The 22244-nt window shown below is 42.1% G+C and overlaps 1 protein-coding gene and 1 long non-coding RNA gene across 2 annotated transcripts in view; one reads left to right on the top strand and one right to left on the bottom strand.

Annotated features, from left to right (window-relative positions):
• The window catches only part of slc2a1b (solute carrier family 2 member 1b), a 24771-nt gene extending 10936 nt beyond the window's left edge, over positions 1-13835 (top strand). The window contains exons 3-10 of the mRNA XM_019857242.1: positions 3418-3578; positions 6869-7109; positions 7191-7353; positions 7535-7722; positions 7809-7913; positions 8770-8871; positions 8951-9154; positions 10132-13835. Coding sequence (XP_019712801.1) covers positions 3418-3578; positions 6869-7109; positions 7191-7353; positions 7535-7722; positions 7809-7913; positions 8770-8871; positions 8951-9154; positions 10132-10326 — 1359 coding nt within the window. The 3' untranslated portion in view covers positions 10327-13835. The remainder of the gene's footprint in view (positions 1-3417; positions 3579-6868; positions 7110-7190; positions 7354-7534; positions 7723-7808; positions 7914-8769; positions 8872-8950; positions 9155-10131) is intronic.
• On the bottom strand, positions 10477-22244 carry LOC109507648 (uncharacterized). Its single transcript, XR_002166507.1, has 3 exons — positions 22190-22244; positions 12473-12475; positions 10477-10536 (listed from the first exon to the last, which is right to left on the bottom strand). It is a non-coding gene; the product is annotated as an uncharacterized LOC109507648 (long non-coding RNA).

Here is a 22244-nt window from a genome sequence, read left to right as displayed (position 1 = left end):
CAGTGAAAATGGGGGGTGGGGGGGGGCATATTTGGCCACATGGATCTAAGCGGTGTGAGTGCCTACACATGGGAGTAGAAGGGGGATTTGGTCAGTGTGTTTTTATACACACACTCGTGCGTGGTCACGTGAAAGTTGCAAAACAGCTCCCCAACACATAATAATCGCTTTGTATTAATGACCAAGTAAGAGGATATAGATTTACCACAATTTCTTTGCATCAACACTTGAGGTGTTTGACAGGAAATGTCCCGTATACTTTGACTTTGCATTGTAAGACTGCATGAGAGCACCACAGAGTTTTTGAACTGTTTAGATTTGAACAAGCCCCAACATAAAGTGGCCGCGATACACGGACGTCCCAATTAAAATCTCAGCACGAGCGTTGTTGGTTGTGAAAAAGTCTTGTTCCATTGGCATATACACACCGAATCTGCCGTGACTGCATGAGATTTTTTTTTTTTTTCTTGACTCACTTTGTTATACATTGCTCACTTGGACAACCTGACCGGCATCACGGACGATTCCCGCTGACAGGCCGGCAGTATGAATGCGCAGCTTGTTTTCAGGCCGTCTGCTTCCCATTGCCAGCTGCTGAATGGGCTTGCGCAGTAGTCTTTGCAAGTAACACAAGCCAGGGGTCAGTCGGGACATTTTCATGCACTTTGGCTGGGATAGTGGAGATGACTGTTCATCTCCACTACCGAGAGTGGCGCTCTCTCCCACTTGAGCCCCTTAGTATTCCTGGATTTATCCATCCATTCATCTATTTTCTAATCCGCTTATCCTCACAAGGGTCGCGGACATACTGGAACCTAGCGCAGCTGTCTTCGGGCAGTAGAGAAAATGCAAATTCCTTACAGGAAGGCCAGAGCCGGAATCGAACCCTGCACTTCTGCACTGTGAGGTGGATGTCCACCCTTTCTGAATTTAGTAATGTCTAAATCTAAGCTCGATTAGAGGTTATGGCTCAGATCAACTTGAGGTTTTAAAGTAGTAAAGCCTATGCAATGCACACCATATTGAACGTAATAGTTTAACAGGACATGCTAACAAATGGCAAACAAAAATGGAGAATGAGCATCCGCCATAGAACTGAGACAAGAGGAGACTGAGGACAGCCAGAAAACGAAGCGCTCTGGCCAAAACTGTGTAATTGGTGGAGAAGAACGAGGCTTTCCTGTACATGTATTTTATTCTCCCGCAGTGCAGAGACGAATTTTATCCTGAGAGTAGACTGAGGGCAACAAGAAATCGGAGCACTCCAGCCAAATGGAGACTTTGGATAAAAATGAGCATTTCCACTATTCTTTCAGTCGAGGAGCAAAATGTTAGACCAAGAGGAGAGCAAAAGCAACAAGAAAAAAGCACTGCAGTCAAGTGGAAACCGTGGAGGAGAGTAAGGGTCCTTATGTATTTACTTCTAACTGCGTAGGAGACAAATTTTATTCCAAGACTGGTGACGACAACAAAAAATAGCACTGGAGCCAAATGGAGACTGGAGCCTGGCGCCTTAACAGCTTTTATGATTAAGGCACCAAGTTAAACTAACATCCTTTGTATGTCACCAAGGCAGCATGCCATCTGTTTTGCATGCTGCATTCGTCCTGCACTTCCTGATCTGTCGGCTTCTGTGGTTGACTACCTATTCAAACCTGGTCAGGGTGTAACTGTGGTAAACTTCCAGCCTTACCTAATCCCACGTCTGTCCTTTATCTGCTAATGTCTTATTTAGACAAGAAAATGCTTCCGGCCGGTCGTGAGTGATCTATTAAAAAAAAAAAAAACGCACCCAAAAAAACCCCACTCGCATATCAGCCTAGATTTAAGTGGTTTGGAAGGTCATGAGCAGCTATATGATAATAAGGATCTCTATGCAAGTGTGAGGCGATAAGCGTGCTCCGCGCTAAGAGCAGCCAGCAGAAGGGATATGGCAGGCCCGCCTGTCTCACTGTAGATTGTGGGTCTCATACTGGCGTGTGTTAACCGCAGATTTGAGGTTTATGAAATAATTTGCAATACTGTACATTACTATGATGTAGCATTTTAAAATGTGCACGCCTTCATGTGGCAAAATGATAAACCAAAGAAGGGTAAGCTAATGTTAATAGGAGCCTGCCTTAGCATTGGGGCTATTCAAAGTTTTACTAAAATCTGATATCCCTCCATGAACCATTTTTTTTAAATAGAAAAATAATCATATCATTAGAGGATTGAAGTCCTATTTTATCAAGAATAGAAGGCTCATTTTTTTTATTCTAGTCTTTTTTTTTTTAGAGAATAAAGGTGTCTTTTCCAGAATAAAAGGTACAATTTTACAAAATATGTCCTTTGTTCTTGTAAATGTTATTTTTTTTTCCTTCATGAAAATAATGCCATACTTATCAAAATTATCACAGTTGCTTTTGACAAAATAAATCTTGGATCTTGTAAATACATTTTTATTATTACAACCTGTTTTAATAAAAAGAAAATATCTGTCATCCTGAAATTATGACTTCTTCTGTTACAGAGGAATTTATTGTTCATTGACAACAACTTCCTCTGTAACAAAGTGCTTCAGTTTCTTCATGCCTTTCAATCCGGTTTATGCTTCCGAGAATAATGGAGGTTTGCTTCCGCCCCAAAATACGCTTAGCATACTTACAAATGTTAAACCATGAGGTTCACTGTATACTCGTTTTAAAAACATCATGTTTAGATTTAGTAACTATTCCCCATTTCGTGACTTTTTCTTCTTGTTTTTAAGAACATTTGTTGTTTTGTTGTAGTTGTTTTAATTGGCATTAGAAAAAAATAATTCCTTCCTGTCACTACAGCCCAAAAAGTTTGAGACCCCCTGCGCTGGTTGACACTGGTCGGCCTTTGAAAATAAACACAAAGCCTATGTGACACTCAACTTGGACATCGGGCGCTTTGGTGGAGGTCAAGCAGCATACTGACCAAGTCACACGTCGAGCGCTGACGTTTTTGGAATCATGTGAGCCGCGGTTGCTCTGACATAAGCACAGACACATGCACACACTCAAACAGGCGGAGTTATTTAACTGCTACCACTGGCTGGTCTGGGGGTGTGTTTGTAAACACAGTTGTTGTGGGGGGGAAGGGAGTAAAGTTGGCAGGCGGAACTTCCTCCTTGCCCGCAATTGTCGGCGATTTGCTGCCATCAGCTGGCCATGTGCAGCTGGTCACCGCTGACACTGCACGCCGATTAAGGAAATGGGAATTAAATTGAGGAGCTCATTGCTGTTTCAGCACAAGATTACCCCCCCCCCCCCCCCCACACTTTTGTTTGGTGATGTTGACAAAAAAATTGGCACAATATACAAGATGGGGGCAACGTGTGCCTTGGCTCAAAGGTTACGAAACACTACGGCAGTGGTTGTAATTGTCGTCTTCTTCCTGTCTTCTCTGCAGATCATCGAGAACTTCATCAATGATACATGGGTTGCGCGTTACCAGACGCCCATTTCGGAAAACACCCTCAAAGCCATCTGGTCCATTGCCGTTGCCATCTTCTCCGTCGGCGGCATCTTCGGCTCCTTCTCAGTTGGCGTTTTTGTCAACCGCTTTGGAAGGTACAACACAAGCACCTCGGTTGTGAAGATCAAGTTGAAGCTTTACTTCCTTTTAGCAATGGAACAAATCACACGTGGTCCTCAGTTTACAGTCATAACCTCAAATTGTCCCCGTAAAAGTTACTTGGATCTAAGACTGCTTCAATCCAGATATGAAAATGAAGCATAAACAAAAAATGTTGGCGATATCCTATTAAGACCAAGTAATCAGTGGTTAAGTAAGTAAATAAGCAGGGATCAGCAGAGGCCTATAAGATTATATATCGGTGTCTACATCATACGGTTCCTGCCCAAAGAGCTTTACACATGGACTCGTGTACATTTCACATAGCTTACACTTACTAGCCAATCCTTTGAACTGTTAAGTAAGCAGGAGCACGCTGGTGGCGGCCTGTCACCGTTTTAACCCCTAAAACACCAAAAAGGTTTTGCTTACCTTAACCAGAATTCCGTGTCACATTGCTGCCAAAGGTACAATTCTAATAGTTTAAAGTGCGTCGTAAAATCTTTGTGGAAACCAAAACAAGTTGCCTCAATCTTTGGCTACAACTACTACTTAGGGCTGAACGAGGGAACTACTACATAGGGTGAGGCAATGTAGTGAATGACTGGGAATAAGGGTGGACATTTGGGCGCAGTTTTCTTTATCTTCTACACTTTGTTATGCCAGCAGTTGTTGTGCAATGATGTGTGAATAAAGTTAACTTAAAACTAAATTATGATCAGTCTATGATTGGAACTAAGAAAGTAATTTCATTTTTTAAGCCATAACATAATGTCTACCTGTAGGTCAACTGGGGATTGAACTCACAGCAGAGAACTTATTACCTTTCACTGATGAAGCCATTTGCTCTGAATATGAGATCCTGTCACAGTATACCTCCAAATGCCTTTTTTTTGCCCATTTTTCATTTTCATTATTTAATTTTTGCACCGTTCAATGTGACAGGGCAGTAGGGTGACGGCCTAGTACCCTCGTTTGATGACCCGCCTGTGATTGGTACTGTAGCTGGATAAGAAATGCTCATCAGAAAAATATGGGGTCCCGCAAGAATCACCTTTATTTCCCTTTTTTATTCATTTTGTGACATACGTCGGAAAACTAAGGAACGCCAATATCTAAGAAAGGCTATCAAATAAAACATTTTGTCCATCAGGATTTAAGATGGATATAAACCGCTGATCTGATGAGCTTTGCATTGCAACTAGAGGCCTCCGCTCTACCAACTGAGCTATCAAAGGATGGTTCTGTGGTGAATGTTTTTCGTGTTTCTCCATATTAATCAGGAGCGCATGCGCGGAGTACTGTAAATATAGGAAATACTCAAGATGAAGAAATCTGGGGTCCCTCATGGTCGGCCTTCATGTCCTGTACTTTGTATTCACTTCATTATATAAGACTGTCCTTGAAGATGGATTTGAACCAGATTATCTGTGATAACCACGACAGCCTTGCCCCTTCTACAAACTGAGCTATCACAGGATGTCTTTTTATTTTTTTGATGAAAAGATTTTTATCTTTCTTTTGAGTTTATATTTGACATCCCACAAGATTCCCCTTTATTTTCCATACTTTAAGGCATTTACTAACTTTAATGCATTTAATATGATGCATGGAAAAATTGCTTCAACTTTTTAATGATTCTCTCCGGGTAATTACATAAATGACTCTACTGAACGGCCCTTCATCGAAGTTTTACAACGATGTAAATGTATTGCCAAAAGCCTTCAAGTGCTTGTGGGAAAATTGCAGACATTTAGGTCAGTAGGGGGGAAATGCTCACAACTATAAGAAGCTAAATGTGAGGTCCCTCAAGGTCCCCCTTTATTTTCCAGAATTTTAAATTTATTTTGTAATGAAAAAAAAAACAAAAAACTAAGGAGCTACAATACATGTGAAGGAAAACAGAAGCCTTACATTACACTTTTTCACAAAATAAAAGCGGTATTTCTGCAACATCGATAAAGTATAACTGCTAATTGTAGGTGTTTCCATTGAAGGGTGCTTGACCTCTGAGGCTTAGTTCTCGAAATGTCCCCTCTTGCGAGATCTTGCAATTCTCCTAAAATCTCATGAAGGTCATGAAACCGTTGAGTGGGTCCCACTCCGGACGCACTTCATTTGCCCCAGTGCGCCGCGGCTAGCTCTGGCTTGGCCTGCAAAGGCTTGGGAGGGCCTGGGGCTCTCGGTTCCAATGGCATTCCCGCGCTCTACAGTGCTCGGCTGCCCGGACCTCACCACTTCCCCCACAGTGTTTGCTGCGCTCCTGCCAGAGACGCCCACCCCACCCAAGCTCAGCCGTGTCGTGCCACCCAGTTGGGACTGGCCCACAAGCGGTATCAGAGGTCCGCCCTTGCTGAGATGGCCCCTGTCCTGCTCGGCAGGTTCGCTAGGCAAACCCTCATTCTCTCCTGCCGGTTCTCCATTGCACCAGCACTCTTCGCTGTGGCTACTGGAGACATTGCTGGACAGCTTGTTGCTGCTGGAGGGGATGCAGTACTGGGTCTCACACTTTGAAAGTGACCGGGCACGGTCACATGACCAGTGGAAATGCAAAAACGTTTCCCATCAAACATTTGCGGAATACTTCATTATTGACACTTCTCCAAAACCACCTCATGGGCGTACCCAAGTCCATTAGTGGATGGCACTTTCCTTTTTTCTTTTTAAAATTTATTTATTTATTTTTAACCTTTATTTGTGTCGGTAAGGTAATTTGAGAGCAGATTCGCATTTGCAATACAAACCTGGCAGCAGACAGGAGAGTTAAGACTTTGGTAGCGAAGAGATTAATTACCGTAAACCCTAACCAAATAAGCAACTAGGGAATGCCAGATATGAACCAGCTCCTGACAACCCTGAATAGGATTATCATTATATAAGATGGAAGGTTGATCCGCGGTGGCGGCATGGGTCAGTGGTAGAGTAGTCGTCTCCCAACACAGAGGTTAGAGGTTCGATCCCTGGCAATTGTGACCATTTTAAAGTGTCCCGGTCCTTGCAAGATATTGAACCCCCAGTTGCTCCTCATGCCGTGTCATCTGTCGGTGAATAAGGAAACTGTGTAAAACCTTTTAAATACGTGGGGTAGGAAAAAAAAAAAAAGCCACTCTACCGGTTCATATACACTACCAAATTTTGCTATGTCAGCTCGGCTGTGTCCGCCTCTCCATTGCTTTGACCGTTTAAAAATATTAGATATCGGAATTTATCTGTGAATCAGAATTGGGCGACTGAACTTGCAAATGCAAGTCTAGCCTAATTGCCATTGGTTTTCATATGTCCTCAGGAGAAACTCCATGCTCCTGGCTAATGTACTGGCCCTAATCTCATCGGCCCTGATGGGCTTCTCCAAGACAGCATCCTCCTTCGAGATGCTCATCATCGGTCGCTTTGTGGTGGGCTATTACTCGGGCCTCTCCACTGGCTTTGTGCCCATGTATGTGGGTGAGGTGTCGCCCACGGCGCTTCGCGGGGCTCTGGGGACCCTCCACCAGCTCGGCATTGTCGTGGGCATCCTCATTGCACAGGTACTGTTGATTTTCATTGACATTATTTGCGTCTTTTTAAATAGATGTCATCACCCATATGAGCCTGCTGGCTGATTGCAGGTGTTTGGATTGGAGGCCATCATGGGTAACAGGGAATTGTGGCCGCTCCTCTTGGGCTTCATCTTCATCCCGTCGGTGATGCAGTGCATCCTGCTGCCCTGCTGCCCTGAAAGTCCACGGTTCCTGCTCATCAACAAAAACGAAGAAAATAAAGCCAAGACTGGTAAATTGTCACACTCACAGAAATGTCACCAAACATGGATGACTTAAGATCTTAAAATTCAGCCTCATGTTTTGCCCAGATGGTGTTGTTTATATTGGGTAAGATCACAATAAATGATAACATTTTGAAATGTGTGTATTCATATATGTATATACACAATGTCATATTACTGTTATATTAGTGCTGAAGAAGCTGAGGGGCACCAACGACGTTAGCGCTGACATGCAGGAGATGAAGGAAGAGAGCCGGCAGATGATGCGGGAGAAGAAGGTGACCATTTTGGAGCTGTTCCGCTCACCACTCTACCGCCAGCCCCTCCTTGTCGCCGTTGTGCTGCAGCTTTCCCAGCAGCTCTCGGGCATCAACGCTGTGAGTTTTTTTTTTCTTTCTCTTTTTCTTTTCCACACACATTGGTAAGTACAACCTGAAACTGAGGTTTCGTTTGCTCCTGTCAGGTCTTCTACTACTCCACAAGCATCTTTGAAAAGGCCGGAGTGGCACAGCCAGTCTATGCTACCATCGGAGCTGGTGTCGTTAACACAGCTTTCACTGTGGTGTCGGTGAGTATCTAAAAGCGCAACTCGACTCAAAAAAATGTGCTTCAAAAAAAGTCAAGAGGCTAAAACCTGATCAATAAAAGACAGATGATCATAAAGCATCAACACCATACTTCTAGCAAGATCACAAATGTGAATCCATGTTACAGAAAGGATTATTTTAACGCCCGGTGCAAGTCTAGCGGAAAGCGCGGTTTAACTCTGCCACGGTGGAGTTTTGTTTGGTTTAATATCTTAGTAGATGGTCGCAGTTAGAAAGGGGTGTTTGCGCCGATCTGGAAGTGACCATCGCTGACGTGATTCCGGCCACTGGAAGCGGCTGCTCTCATTTCCTTTAAATTCAGCACAGGAGAGGTGCACGGGTTGCGTGGCGGAAGCATAAACAGGCTTGCTGGAATCCATGCAGGAGATTGACCCCTATGTTTATCAGGAACTGCAAGAAGATGTCCACATGCAGATGATGTGGTCTATCAAATTCGGAAATGCGCTAGAGGAGACTTGACCCGGCATGAAAATCAAGATGACAGATATTAAACCTGAGCACACATGTGGCATCAGCAAAAATAGAGCCTCGGGAGGTACTGTAGAATACTGTTTGTCTTACATGTTACACATGTGTTTGTTGGGATTTCCATTCATTTAAATAGGGATGGATGATTTCATATTCATTTTCACGTCAGTCTACCAGAAAGCAAATTGTATCCAAATAGTGGAACATACAATAGAAGCAAATTCAAACCATATAACAAACTTGCTGGCGGTTCCTCTGAGAGCTTATGTTTATCTGTGCTGCTGTTTTGGTTAGCCACATAGTTCCAATGGATTCATTCAGCCGTTAACTAGTGTTCATTGCTTCCAGCTATTTGTGGTGGAGCGCGCCGGCCGGAGGTCTCTCCACCTGCTGGGACTACTGGGAATGGCCGGTTCTGCCCTCCTGATGACTATTGCCATGGCCCTTCTGGTATGTGACCCCCTTGGGTCAAATCTGTGCAAGTCCTGATTCCCGATATAACGTGCCCTTTTTTCCTGTCCCTCCGCAGGACCAGGTCAAATGGATGTCCTACTTGAGCATCGTGGCCATCTTCGCCTTCGTGGCCTTCTTTGAGATCGGACCCGGTCCCATACCCTGGTTCATCGTGGCCGAATTGTTCTCTCAAGGGCCCAGACCTTCAGCTATTGCTGTGGCCGGTTTCTCCAACTGGACTGCCAACTTCATTGTGGGGATGGGCTTCCAGTATTTAGCTGTGAGTCACATCATTAGTTTTATTTGAAAATGAGTTAATGAATTAAAGAGAATGCGGCATAACCGTGTACTGAGCAGACACTTCCATTACCATTTTATGTGATAGATAATATGGCTCAGTTTTGATGGATGCTGTTAATAAGTAACTGAAGCAATCTTTAGATTTTAATTCATTTTTAATCTCTGTGTCATTAATACGATTGCAATTATTTACATAACTTCAATTACATAAAAGTCAGAAAGACTGTATGATAATATAAGAATGCGAAGTACTCATTTTATGAGTCATATGTTACGAGGTTCAAAAATGCAATATTATGATTAGTCATTCATTCTAACAAGAGTTCATTACAATAACTTATTGGCACAATAGTAAAAGACCAAAAAAGTCAATTTCATCACAGGAACAATGTTGTAATTATAAGCACAAAGTCATACATCTTAAGATAATGAAGTTTTGATTTCACAGGGAAAACGTACCGGTAATTCAAGAGACGAAAGTACAAATGTTCAACAAAGTCGGAGTTTTAAAAGCATAGTCTTTTTGGCACATTTTAATATCACGAGAAAAGAAACGTAACATGCAGTGACACAATATCATAAGAACAAAGTCCTCATTAAGAGGACAAGACTAATTTGACTTAATGTCATGAAAAGCAAAAAAAAAAAAAAAAATTAGCTTAATTGCTTTTCGTTGCTCACTAGAATGGCACTCCATGCCTGACTCCCCTTTTTGGCACCACCTGTCCTCCACCATCACCAACCAAGGACACAAACAGATTTAAAAAACAACCTCGAGGAAACCTGATTGTGTTGCCGCCCCGTACGGCTGCACATATTGAACATGTCCAAAGCCCCACTGTACAGGTTTACTGCATTTGCGGTATTATCATTTGAGATGATTATCACACTTCCTACGAGGCATAAAAAGGCAACGGTAATGGACTGTATGTTCTCCCTCTTATGTCTTGTGCACAGACGGCGTGCGGCGCCTACGTCTTTGTCATCTTCATCGTGCTGCTACTCATCTTCTTCGTCTTCACCTACTTCAAGGTCCCCGAGACCAAAGGTCGGACTTTTGATGAAATTGCATCCGGCTTCCGCCAGAGCGCAGTAACGGGCGGTGAGAAGCACGAGGAGCTCAATAGCCTGGGGGCCGACTCGCAGCTCTGAAGTAGCCCTTCACTGCCAAGTGATGGGACAAACTCTTGATCACCGCGAGGAGGGGGCGGACCGACTAGAGGTGGGAGGCGGGGAGAAGGGATGGTTGGGTCTACTTGTTAGATGGGTCCCGGCGTAGAATCATTTTCACACTGTCAGCACATTTCGGTTGTCTTTACCGCGTGTGATCCTCCTTTTACGTCTTCTGCTGCCCATCCCCCACTGACACACACGCGCACACACACACACTGCTCTCCTCCTATGTCACTCAAAACGCTCGACGGGCAGCGTTTGGCCCAGAAGATGTGAAAGAAGTGTGTTGGAAGGTTTCTGATATTTCAAAGAAGGAAGAAGACCGCTCTTTTTTTTCCTTTTTTAATAGATCTACTTTTTCACTGAGCGATCATACTGTAAAATGCTGTAACACTGTAGAGTAGACTCTCGCACTGTAGCTCCTGCACGGCTTCCTCCTCCAGATGGCGCACTTTTCCTTGAAATAACTCCCCCAATATGTTACTGAGGAAAAAGTGATACGCTTCACAGCATTGTTACAGCTAATTTTAATATATGATATGTATATTACTTATTGATTTTAGATGGACAATATTTTACTCAAAATTTTGTAAAACAAAAAAAATAGTGTATGTAGTTGAAAATGTTCATGAAAAGGAGTCAAGGACCTCAGTGGAAAAAATTTAAATACCAGGAGAATAAAGTGAAGAAATTATACACTGTTTTTATCAAGCGACTAAAGTTAGTCAAAATTTAATGACACGAGTCCTAATTTTAATTGAATAAAGCCTCGATGCCATTGGACAGCCATTTGTTTAGCTGGCTGTACGAGACAGCCATTTGTTTAGTTAGCGCTACCAGTGGAATTCATCCTTCTCCAGGCTAAAAGGAAACATGTCTAAAAATGGCCGCCGTCTAGATTCGCTCGCCGTTGCGCCCCGGCATGATTGCGCGCTATGCACCGCGGTGTTGGTCAGCACCGCCGAGCGGTACCCCGTCAGCACAGGTAAATATCACGTTAAGTAGCTCGATACTAGACGATGCGACATGGCAGCGGGACCCTAGAAAGGATAAGCAGTTCAGAAAGTGGATGGAAAGTTGCTAAAATAGCATTTTAATATTCCAAGAATAAGTCTTAGCTTATTCGATTGAAATCATACTCTTCCAAGAATATCGTCACAATATTTGTATTGGTAAAAAAAAAAAGCGTTTGAGAATGTGGACATCGGAGTGATCAAATACATTATTTCATAACTTGTCAAAAGGAGCCTTTTTATTCCAGTGTGGCTCCTGATACTACTGTGCGTGTTCACCCATGATTTTAATGTAAAATATTGAAGATAAAGAATTAACGATACTAATTTTAATACACATATACACACACACACACACACACACAAAAATTGTGTGCTTGTTACTCACCTTAATACATCTTTCTTTTTTTCCTCTAAGGGTTTTTTTTTTACCTGACAGAGGCTCACAAACACATGGAAACACGTATATTTAGAGTGGAAATAAGAAAAAAATGGACCAAAAACGAAAGTCACCCTGATTATCCTGCCTTGGATCAGTTCTCCAAGCCTTGCTGTGTGTTCCATTGTGGAAGTATTGTTGTGCACTGCCATGTGTTGCAGTCTTGTTCAGCTTGCTCGGCCTCGCTGTCTACTTCTGCTGTATCACTGCTCTCGTCTCTTCTGTTTTGAGGAAACCAGTAAAATGAAAAAAAAAACCTTTTAGCAGCACTTTATTACAAATATCTTCTTATTTTCTCGGAAACAACTCAAATCTCTGTTCCAGAGGAGAGCGGCTGATGGACCTGATGTCTGTTGACATGGTATTTTGTCATATTTTTATTTTTTTTAATGAAGTGCTCCTCTAAATTCAGGCCACTTGTTGGCACGATGTGTCATCAAATCAGGACTTTAATCCAAATCATTTGTCATTGCGACCATTCCATAAGATATTCGCACAATGTTGCTGTCCACTAAAATGCATGTATCTGCACATTTTGTCAAAAAACATTTTGGGGAAAATCCTCAACGTAATCAAACTTTTAATGCCATGCTCAGCCCACATTAGATGGCACAGGCAAAAAAAAAAAAAAATACTATTTGCAATTTAGTGTTGCCTCTACTGTCAAGAATACCAGCTAGTGATTGGAACCCATTTGGGCAAATTTCCTTGTTGCAGTTTACCCATGTCCAGAAATTTGTGCAAAATGTCCAAAAGGGCTGGCTGGCTTCATGGCTCCTTGAGACTTTTTAATGCAGCCTGTTTTGCTAGACATGTACACCCACTATCGTTTGGATGGACAAAACCGGTCTTGAAGGTTGAGATTTTTTTTTCTTTTCAGACTACACTACTGGTGTAGGAAGAGCTACTTCAAGCCAAAATGTCTTATTTCTTGTTCATTTTTAGGCACGGTCCGTGAGACTTTTTAATGCATTCTGTTATGATAGACAGTCCACCCAATTTTGCATCACTCAGTGAAACAGGTGTCCGTGGCCGATATTTTTTCATCTTTCCCAGGGGTAATTTCTGAGGAAAAAATGGCTACTTGTAAGAAAAATAGCCAACTTCCAATTTCTTTTCAGGAATCTGTCCTTGGGACTTTTTTGTGCACTTTGTTGTGGATTGAACTGTCCACCAAAGTTCGAGTCGATTGGCGAAACCGGTGGTGAGAGTGGATTCTATTTATATTTTTCACCTGACGTCGGAGGCGCTACTGAGTGTGAAATGGCTGCTACAAACCAAAATGGCCAACAATTTTTATTTATTTTTTTCCTATTCCAGACACACGTCCATGAGGCTTTTTCACTTGTCCGTACAAAGTTCATATGGTGTTGTGGGGTTATTTTTTTCCAACTTTCCTGGGGGGTGCTACTGAGAGACAAATGAATTGCTTCAAGCCAAATGGGTGGAATTCATGTTCAGTTTCTGGTCCTTGAGACTTGTTTTTTTGCATTGTGTTATAGACCCAACCGCCGAATTTCAGGTCAATCTGTCATACTAGAGATACTTTCTCGGGGGGGTCACAGAATAATTTTTTTTTCTCCCCCTCCTCCCCTGGACCCCCTAAAATACATACTTTTCGCCAGGATGCACACCCATAAAAAAAAAAAAAACAAATAAATAAATGTGGAGTTACCTGTTTATTTCTTTATTGGACAGCGACTGTATTTTGAATGTCTTTTTTTTTGTGCCAGCCAAACTGTGCCTTTCAAGTGACCTTTAAGTGCACTCCATTTGCACACAAAAAACATGGAATTCTGTTATACTGATACACACAAGCCTTTTAAACATCATCTTGTAAATAAAACACCACAGCCACTTGCAAAAAAACATTTTCACACCATTAGAAGGATTTGTATTCTTAGATTGTTACTGCAAAGAGGAGTCTACTTTTGAAAAATGTATTTTAGCCTCCAAACACTTTTATTCAATCATCAGATGTTACATGTCGAAGGAGTGAAAAACAGTGCTCTCATTTTAGGGCGCCAAAAAAAAAACATTGTAGTGTTTTAATAATTAAAAAAAACTAAATAAACGTGTGTGTTGTTTTTTTGTTTTTATTTTGTTTGGGAAGGTGAACCTCATTTGTGTTGAGGCAAAAACGGATGATGTCCTGATTGTCAAAATTGGCTCAATAAAAGAAATGATGCAGACACAATGTGGGTGGTGTGTGTGTGTGTGTGTGTGTGTGTGTGTGTGTGTGTGTGCGCGTGCGCGCACGCACGCACGTGTGTGCTTACCTCGTAATTGGCTCACAACCAGTCAGGGTATACCCTGTCTCTCACCCAAAGGTGTGACCCTTCGAGCAATGATGTAGCCAATGGGTTGATGGATTTTTCTTAAGGTAAAATTGATTCAAAATCCATGTAGCAATCGATGCGACTGGTATGGTTGGACACCACAGCAAACACAGTGTAAAATAAATAACATGAAGTCTTTCGTCCAATTAAAGTGCAAACAAAAGTCGCTACTGATAAGTAGGCACAGTATGTTCACACAAATTAAGACTGGTAACCAAGGACAGCTCCAGGATTTTTTTTTCCTCTACCAGGGCTAAAGGGTGGGGGCTTGACGGATACAAAGTGGTTCAGAGGAAATAATTTATAAATAAATTTGTGAATAACCCGTTCAGAGTGTGCCCCACCTGTCTGAAGAAAGCTGGAATACACTCCAGCACATCCGCGACACTCGTGAGGAGAAAGCAGTTCAGATAACGGATGGAGGAAATAAAATGCTGGAGGAGCTTCACTGAGGCGACACAGATTTCTGACGTGGCTAAAGCCCCTCCATAAAGCTCTACGAACACGTTGGGAGAAGAGCAATCACCAAATGGTTACTAAACCAGGAATGAGAAGAGCAAGGAGGAAACAAAGGACAAAAGAGATCACTCGGGGGCAGTGTCCTATATGCGTACATGATTGACTACAGTGCAGCAAAGATAAAGGAACAATCTGGCTTCTTCCTGGTTTGACCACAGAACTTGAGACAGGAGCTCATTAAAATAGCACCAAAGTGAGTGCCTCCTTGCTCAAATTTCACTGTGGCTGAGAGAAAACAGATAAAAAAAAAAAAAGAGGGAAGAGCCAAATGACAGAAGAAACAAAACATAAGCCTGAATGAAGAAAGGTCATGACAAAAAAAAATGTGTGACTTGTTTCTGTCTACCAACAAGCCACCTTCAAATGTCCTCGAATCCATGCTAATGACACGTCCAGCAAGCCAGCCAATTTCCCCGCTGCCATTTCTGGCCAGTTGCCCTCGCCGAAGCCGGTGTCCAGGAAAACAAGTTTAAACATTAACCCTTATGATCACCTTGAGCCAGATGAAATCATGGCTTATTATTATTACGCTTCTGCCTATTCTTGGCCCCTCGCTGGGGTAGCATATAAAAAATACTCATCGTACTTGCGAACTTTAACCTTTGGAGAGAAAACGCTTGGTGGGTTCCTGCTGATTTAAAAGCCTTCTCAAGGTCGCTGTGAACGACCGCTTGCACTAATGAGATACAGTGCAGTATTTGCAATGCGACCTCCAGGGTGGTTCCAAATCCCCTACTACTCCTGGATGGATCAAGAGGATCACCAGTTCAAACGCTTTCCTTCTCCACCCCCTGCTGTTCAATATTTTTTTTATTTTATTAAGGGAACAGTAGGGGGTGGCGGATGCTCAGCAGGAGAGTGGAAAAGCATCAAAACATACACACCCCCAGGGTACACCAGGTTGGCCGATGCCTCTTTAAAAAAAAAAAAAAAAAAAAAGGAAATGGAAAAAACAAAACATCTGCAATTGCCTCTTGGATTGCCACGGATTACGTGCTGTGTAATTGTCACCACCGTGTCCTCTGCTTGATTGCTTGCTCTATTTCCAAACTGTAAAACTGACTTTGGTGCAAACTATAAATAAAGAGAATGTCACTTCAGAGGTTCTGACTTTGAATCTTGAATCTCTTCACATTCCGCCCCTTTCAAAATTCTAGTCCTGCAGTCCCTTATTTATCACCAGGGTCACAATCGAGAGCCCCCTGCGACAGCTGAAAATCAGTGAAGTAGCATCCAAATGTTTGCTATTCTTCCTACAAAGAGTGGAGCCGTGGCCCCCTGCTCTTCCCAATCGTTCAGTTAAGTCTTGTCACCCTGCAGTTGATTAAAACCAACACCTTTCCATCTTCTATTTGAGGAAAACACCATTTTTGTCACGTTCTTGTGTTTCCAGCAGATGGCAGACTGGAGCCAATCCTCCAGTGTGCACACCTGCTGCCAATGGTGTCATCATGGAGCCATGGATTTAAGGACTGACAAACTGTCATCAGTTTGTCGGATTATTGTTGAACTAATGTTCAAATTCTCATTTTCTAGACCTCTCGCCCTCAAAGTTCTCGTTCTTGTGGTTTTATGTTTTTCGAAAGGACTGTACAGCCTTACTTTCATTATTTGATCTTGCTTTTGTTTTGTCGAGTGAATTGGACTCGCCGTTTCGTTTGGTATTCTCGGATTACTTACTTCCTTGGCTTTGCAAGTCCATTTTGGAAATGTATTTTCTTTCCGTGGTTACTTTTGACCAGCGATTTCTGTTTCTACTTTGTCGGTGTGTTTTTAGTGAATACATATTTTTTGTTATGGAGTTTTGTCAGGTGTCTATGATTCAAGGATCCTAAAACCATTATTTAATTAGTTGCGAACCTGATAATTTTGTACAGTTATTGTATTGCATTTAAAAGCCACAAACTGAGGTAAGTCTCCAATGCTGAACCTGCCACACACACACACACACACACACACAAAATCTGGACGAGAGCCACTTCCTGCCTTCCAGCAAGACTGCTTGACCCCAATTTGCTGCAGGCAGAAATGGTGTGGGGGCTGCAGGGTGGGGGTGGTAAATGAGGGGGAGAAGTTTGTCTTTTTAGTTGTGGCCAGGAGCTGCAGACTGCGCTTTCACAAGAGAGTGAACATCAAGCAGGTTGGACTGCGACAAGCCCAAAGAAAGCCTCTCCAGAGAGAGCGGACTGTCAGTTTGAGGGACAGCGTGAAAAATGGCAAATGGGAGCCGCGGCCAAAAAGCAACAAATGTTGACGACGACGTCAGCTCTGTGATGTACTGGCCTCGGGGTCAGTGTCGTGAACCTGATGCCTTTCATGGTTTTTTTTCTCTTTCCAATATGTTTTATATACAGTGGATATAAAAGCGTCAACACAGCGCTGTTCAAAATAAGGTTTTGGTCACACAAAAACGAGGATAAATCATTGAAAACTGTTTTTTCCATCATTCATTTAATCTCTAACCTGTGCAACTCAACGGAATCATTTTTCTGTCATTCTTTTGAGGAGAAGTAAAAACGCGACAAAGCATGTCTGCACACCCACATATACATCACATAAAAAGCCACGCTGAATGTCAGCTCCATTTAAAGTGCCTCTGATTAAGCCCTGATAATGTTCAGCTGTTCAAGTCGGCTTTTCCTGAGATGTGCAGAATATGTAGAGATTTTTTTGCTTTGCAGCAGAAGTCCGAAGAATTTAGTGAACACTGGCACGTACTTCGAACTGTTCATAATTCCTTCAACTTTGAAGAAAAACAGCTCCAAAGCATTATGCCGATTTGCTGTCTCATGATTTGCAGTCACAGCTTGAAAAGAAATGAGTTTACTTTTACTTTGTTTTAAATTAATTTTACATTTATATTCAGATTAACTCTGAATGCCGTTTTTTTATAATTACTAAGAATTTACAAATTTTAATTTCTGTTTTTTTCAGTCACTGTGAAAGAAGGAAGGCACATTTTCAAATAAGTTATCAACAATATGCTTGCCTTAAAATTTAAGGCAAGCTTTTAAGGCGTAAATGACACTTCCTGTGGTTCACTTATTTAAGCTTTTTAAATGAACAGTGTATCAAACAGAGCTATTTTTCCTCAATTAAATATTAATAACAATAATATCTATCCATCCATTTTCCGATCCGCTTTATCCTCACAAGGGTCTCGGGAGGGCGGGGGGGATGCTGGAGCCTATCCCAGCCGTCTTCGGGCAGGAGGCGGGGGGCACCCTGAACCAGTTGCCAGCCAATCGCAGATAACAATAATAATATTAATAATAATAAATACAATTGATAAAGGTTTCCAAATATAAATAAAGATTAAGATTCTAACACATCCAGCAATAATTACAGCGTTTTGAATGCAGTTATTGCGATACAGTGCAATTTTTCTCTGCAAATTTATTTTGTGCCTTCCGGCCAGTGAATCTCAGTAAAATTAATATGCTCGGATGCACCTGTGTTTCCCTCCTGCAAGCGTGAGATTCCTTGGCTGAGGTCAGGACATATGAAAAAAACAACAGCAATCATGGGACGAGACCGCTCCCTGCAGCTCCAAGAACATGTTTGGAATGCATGTTTTTGTAGTCAATGTGTTCACAAGTCGCCCTGCAATTGGCTGGCAACAGGTTCAGGGTGTCCCCCGCCTTCTGCCCGAAGACAGCTGGAATAGACTCCAGCACCCCCCGCGACCATTGTGAGGATAAAGCGGATCGGGAAATGAATGGATGTTCACAAGTATGATTCCAATAGAGGATACATTTAGGTTACAGAGTGGACCGCCGAACATTATTTTTTCAGGGGAAAAAAAAATCACATCTTTCTTTCCTAATGCATGTCAATGGCCGTCAATCACATGCATATTTATTCACTATGTCCTTCGCCAAGAGTGGTGCGGCACTGTATAGGTTTATGGTGTAATATCACCATTTAGCACTAGAGGGCAGACATGGCCTAGTTGTGCTTAGTGTGCTTACTCGTGCACTGCCCGATCCCTGTACCATTTATTATGAAATAAAAAAAATAATAATACATTGTAGAAAGAGTTGGTTCTCGAGTTTTCCTGCGTACCCAACAAGAGTGAACTTCAGCACCAAGTAAATGTTTTGTGTGCAGTTAACTTGCAAAAGAACCACACCCAGACCAAGTTTCTTCACCCATGACATGATAAGCAAGATCGCCAAGATTGCCAAGGTCAAGAGCCACTTTCAAGCATAGGCCAGACTACACTGTCTGAATCATGCAGAAGTACAATCACTCAAGTGTACACTCTTAAGATGTTTTGACTAATTATATTCATACCAGTTATTTTAAAAAACAAAAAGAAGAAATGTACATTCCGATTTGCGAATAGACCGATCTCATTGACTGGACTGAATTTTATGCAAGATTGCTGATCGACTGATGTCTTAATGTGTCTGATCTATCAATGATGTCACTAATCAGATCTGCGTAATAAGACATAAGAGCAAACGCAACCTCGTTCATTCTGGGGTTGTTCTGCCATTTTGTCTATGTGAGTCCGAAAGCTCATTTATTTTTAGCCTTGTCACATGTCGTGTAAGCAAAAAGCCTTTGGGTTAAACTGTGCTTTCTGCTAGACTTGCACTCGGCATTAAAATAATTCTTTTTGTAAGATGGATTCACATTTGTGAACTTGCTAGAAGTATGGTGTTGATGCTTTATGATCCTGTCTTTTATTGATCAGGTTTTATCCTCTTGACTTTTTTTGAAGCACATTTTTCACTTTTTTTTGAGTCAAGTTGCGCTTTTAGATACTCACCGACATTAAAGATAAAACTGAACTTCATTATAACTTATTGCATGCAGCACTTAATTGTAAATGATGTAAAATTTCATACTTCACATATCACAATTGAATTTTCAATATTGTAGCCACCTCATAATCATTTTAAGATATACCTTAATGTTCCTTATATTTCAAAATATGGGTTGGGACACTCAGTTTATGATTGCATATAACTTAGAAGGGTCATCGTGTGGCGTATTCTACTTGTTGGCGGTCATTCAGAAAATGGTGTCATAAAACAAGGCTGAGGGGTGGAAAAAAATTGAAGCCCAATATTTCTGTATTATTTGACCCCTGAACAAACCCCCCCCCCCAAATTGTCCAGTCAATTTTGGCAAGAACAACAATTTTAGGAATATTTCTGGCATATTACAACTGACATAATGAAAATGTACTTTTACTTGGGGAATGTAGTGGAGTACAGTAAAAGCAAAAGTTGTCAGATATATAAATAATGACATCATAGAATACGTATGCACGAGAATTATACCTAAATATTTCTACTCTGTTTCATTACAAGAGTGGCTGCTCGGCCGTTTTCTCGAGTGTTTCAGAGTCCTTCTTGACTCTTAAGTCAACTGCGGCTGGCTCCTTTGGGATGGCAGCTGCTGGGCTGGAGGATGTGAATGCGGGCACGCTGTGGCAGAGACGTTTAATTATTCATGTTACAACCCTGCTCTGGAGAGCATCCAGCAGCCAGATCGCCAGAGAGCTGCACAAAGGATGCCTCTATTGATCACCAACATGTGCAGAAAATGGAACCATGACAATATCATGAGAGATGGAGTGCAACATGATGAGCATCAGGACTGCATTTGTGTTCCTCCATTTTTTAATTTTTCAGTATTTTAGCGCTTTTTTTTAATGAGATGTTGCTTCCCTTTGACAAATTTGCTTCTCCCATTTTAATTGAAGGCTCTCAGATTATTTACCCTTTTCCTGTGTTCTATTCATTGCATTTACTTTTGAAATGTTTTAATACCTGTGTGGCACGAAACTTGGTTACTCACCATGATTGTTGCGCAAACAAATCATTTTATGTAGGATGTTTTTGACGCACACAAACTTAAATTGCTTCCTCAAGGTCACCTGTGAGCTAATATTATATGTCATAAGTAGTTAAACAAGATACATTAATTAAAGCATGAGAAAAAAACCTATTTCTTCAATTCAACAAAGGAATCGTTTTCCCGAAGTGAGATCCTGACGAGCGACAAACCCGGAAGTGTGACGTCCCTTTAAGACAACAATAGCGGAGCTCTTGATGGAAAGTGTTTTAAACATATTTGAGGGGCTTCAGGTGTTTGAAGAGTTGGAGGAGGTAGTTGGCAATAATTATGTTGGTCCATACACGTATGAACCAGATGCTCAGGTTGCGTAAAATGTTGTGCCTGATGGAGTGGGGACGAGACCCATCGGGATTGGAAGAACGGTCAGCTATATAGGCTGCGCTTATTAGCCTGGCGTTCTGGTTTGCAATTCAATGCTGTGCCATGCTGTAAATTGCGCACAATGGAATTACGGTACCTATTTGGTCCATGTATTCCCGCTAGCACTGAAAGCACATGTTGTAGTAGGTTGGTGTATGGCTTGCCATAGTTGGTGTCCTACATTGTCATTGCTATGGTAGCTCTGTTGCTTTGTCAGCCACACCGCGCATTGTATCGGCAGAATTACAGAGGATTACATCCATGCACTCATTGATTTAAAATGTGTTCGTACAGGATTACATCCATGTCCTCGTACAATACTTTGAATCGAATGTTTTCATAAACAACAGCCAGAGTTATTCAGTGATTATCACACCTACCTTTTTTGCAAATCCGGTCTCCTTAAGTGCATGGAACAAAGAATGCTCGTCAACACCGGCGTGAAATTCATTCGCTTTGCGAGAATAAAACTGTATTTGCGTTCATTTCATCACATTCTCATATTGGTGAAATCAAAACTAGTGTGCAACTAGCCTCTCGCCCTGCCTCACCCCCTGACATCTGAATTTCTCCTGTTGTTTCACCTCGGTGGCGACAAGTAAAGTGAGACACTGTTGCTGTGAGCACTTTGCATGAATCAATTTGGCTATGTCCTGAGGAGAACCACTTTCTTGGAGATGTCGACCTGTGGTGATTCATCATTTCATTAAATGGAATTTCTTGCTGTTCAAACCAAGATTGGATGATTGGATGTATGTCCATTGCATCATATAATGTGACAATCGTTGCCCACTCAACTTCCACTGCAGTTGAGTCCAGTCATCCCGGAAGGAGAATCTCTTTTTAAGGTTTATTCATCCACCCCCAATGCCCTCACCCACCTCAAAAGAAAGTTTTCTGTGAGTCGATTTTTTTTTTTGCCTAAATAAATAAACTCGACTTCACTTTAATTAAAAAAGACAGATTGATCCATTTCCTGTCTATTTTTATTTGCATATCGGCTAACTCTGTCAAACAACTCAAAAAATGACTCGCCTAATTAATGGCCACTTACCATGGGCACCTCCCTGACAGCGTGTCTTAGAACGTGACCCCGCCACCACCCTTGGTCAAAAAAGAAGGCTCTAAATTTGTCTGACCTCGGAACACGGGTGGAGAAAATGGATCAGCTGGCGCTTGAGGGAACACTTGTTCCTTCCAAATGTCAAGTTTGCTTTGTGGCCGCTGCACGCACGCACGCGCACACACACACACGCACACACACACACACACACACACACACACACACACACACACACACACACACACACACACACACACACACACACACACACACATTCCAGCTCTGTATGT

The sequence above is a fragment of the Hippocampus comes genome, unplaced genomic scaffold (assembly GCF_001891065.2).
Source record: "Hippocampus comes isolate QL1 unplaced genomic scaffold, H_comes_QL1_v1.1 scaffold17, whole genome shotgun sequence".
Lineage (NCBI taxonomy): Eukaryota > Metazoa > Chordata > Actinopteri > Syngnathiformes > Syngnathidae > Hippocampus > Hippocampus comes.
Note: the sequence above shows the minus strand (reverse complement) of the source record. Positions and strands in the feature narration are given on the sequence as shown.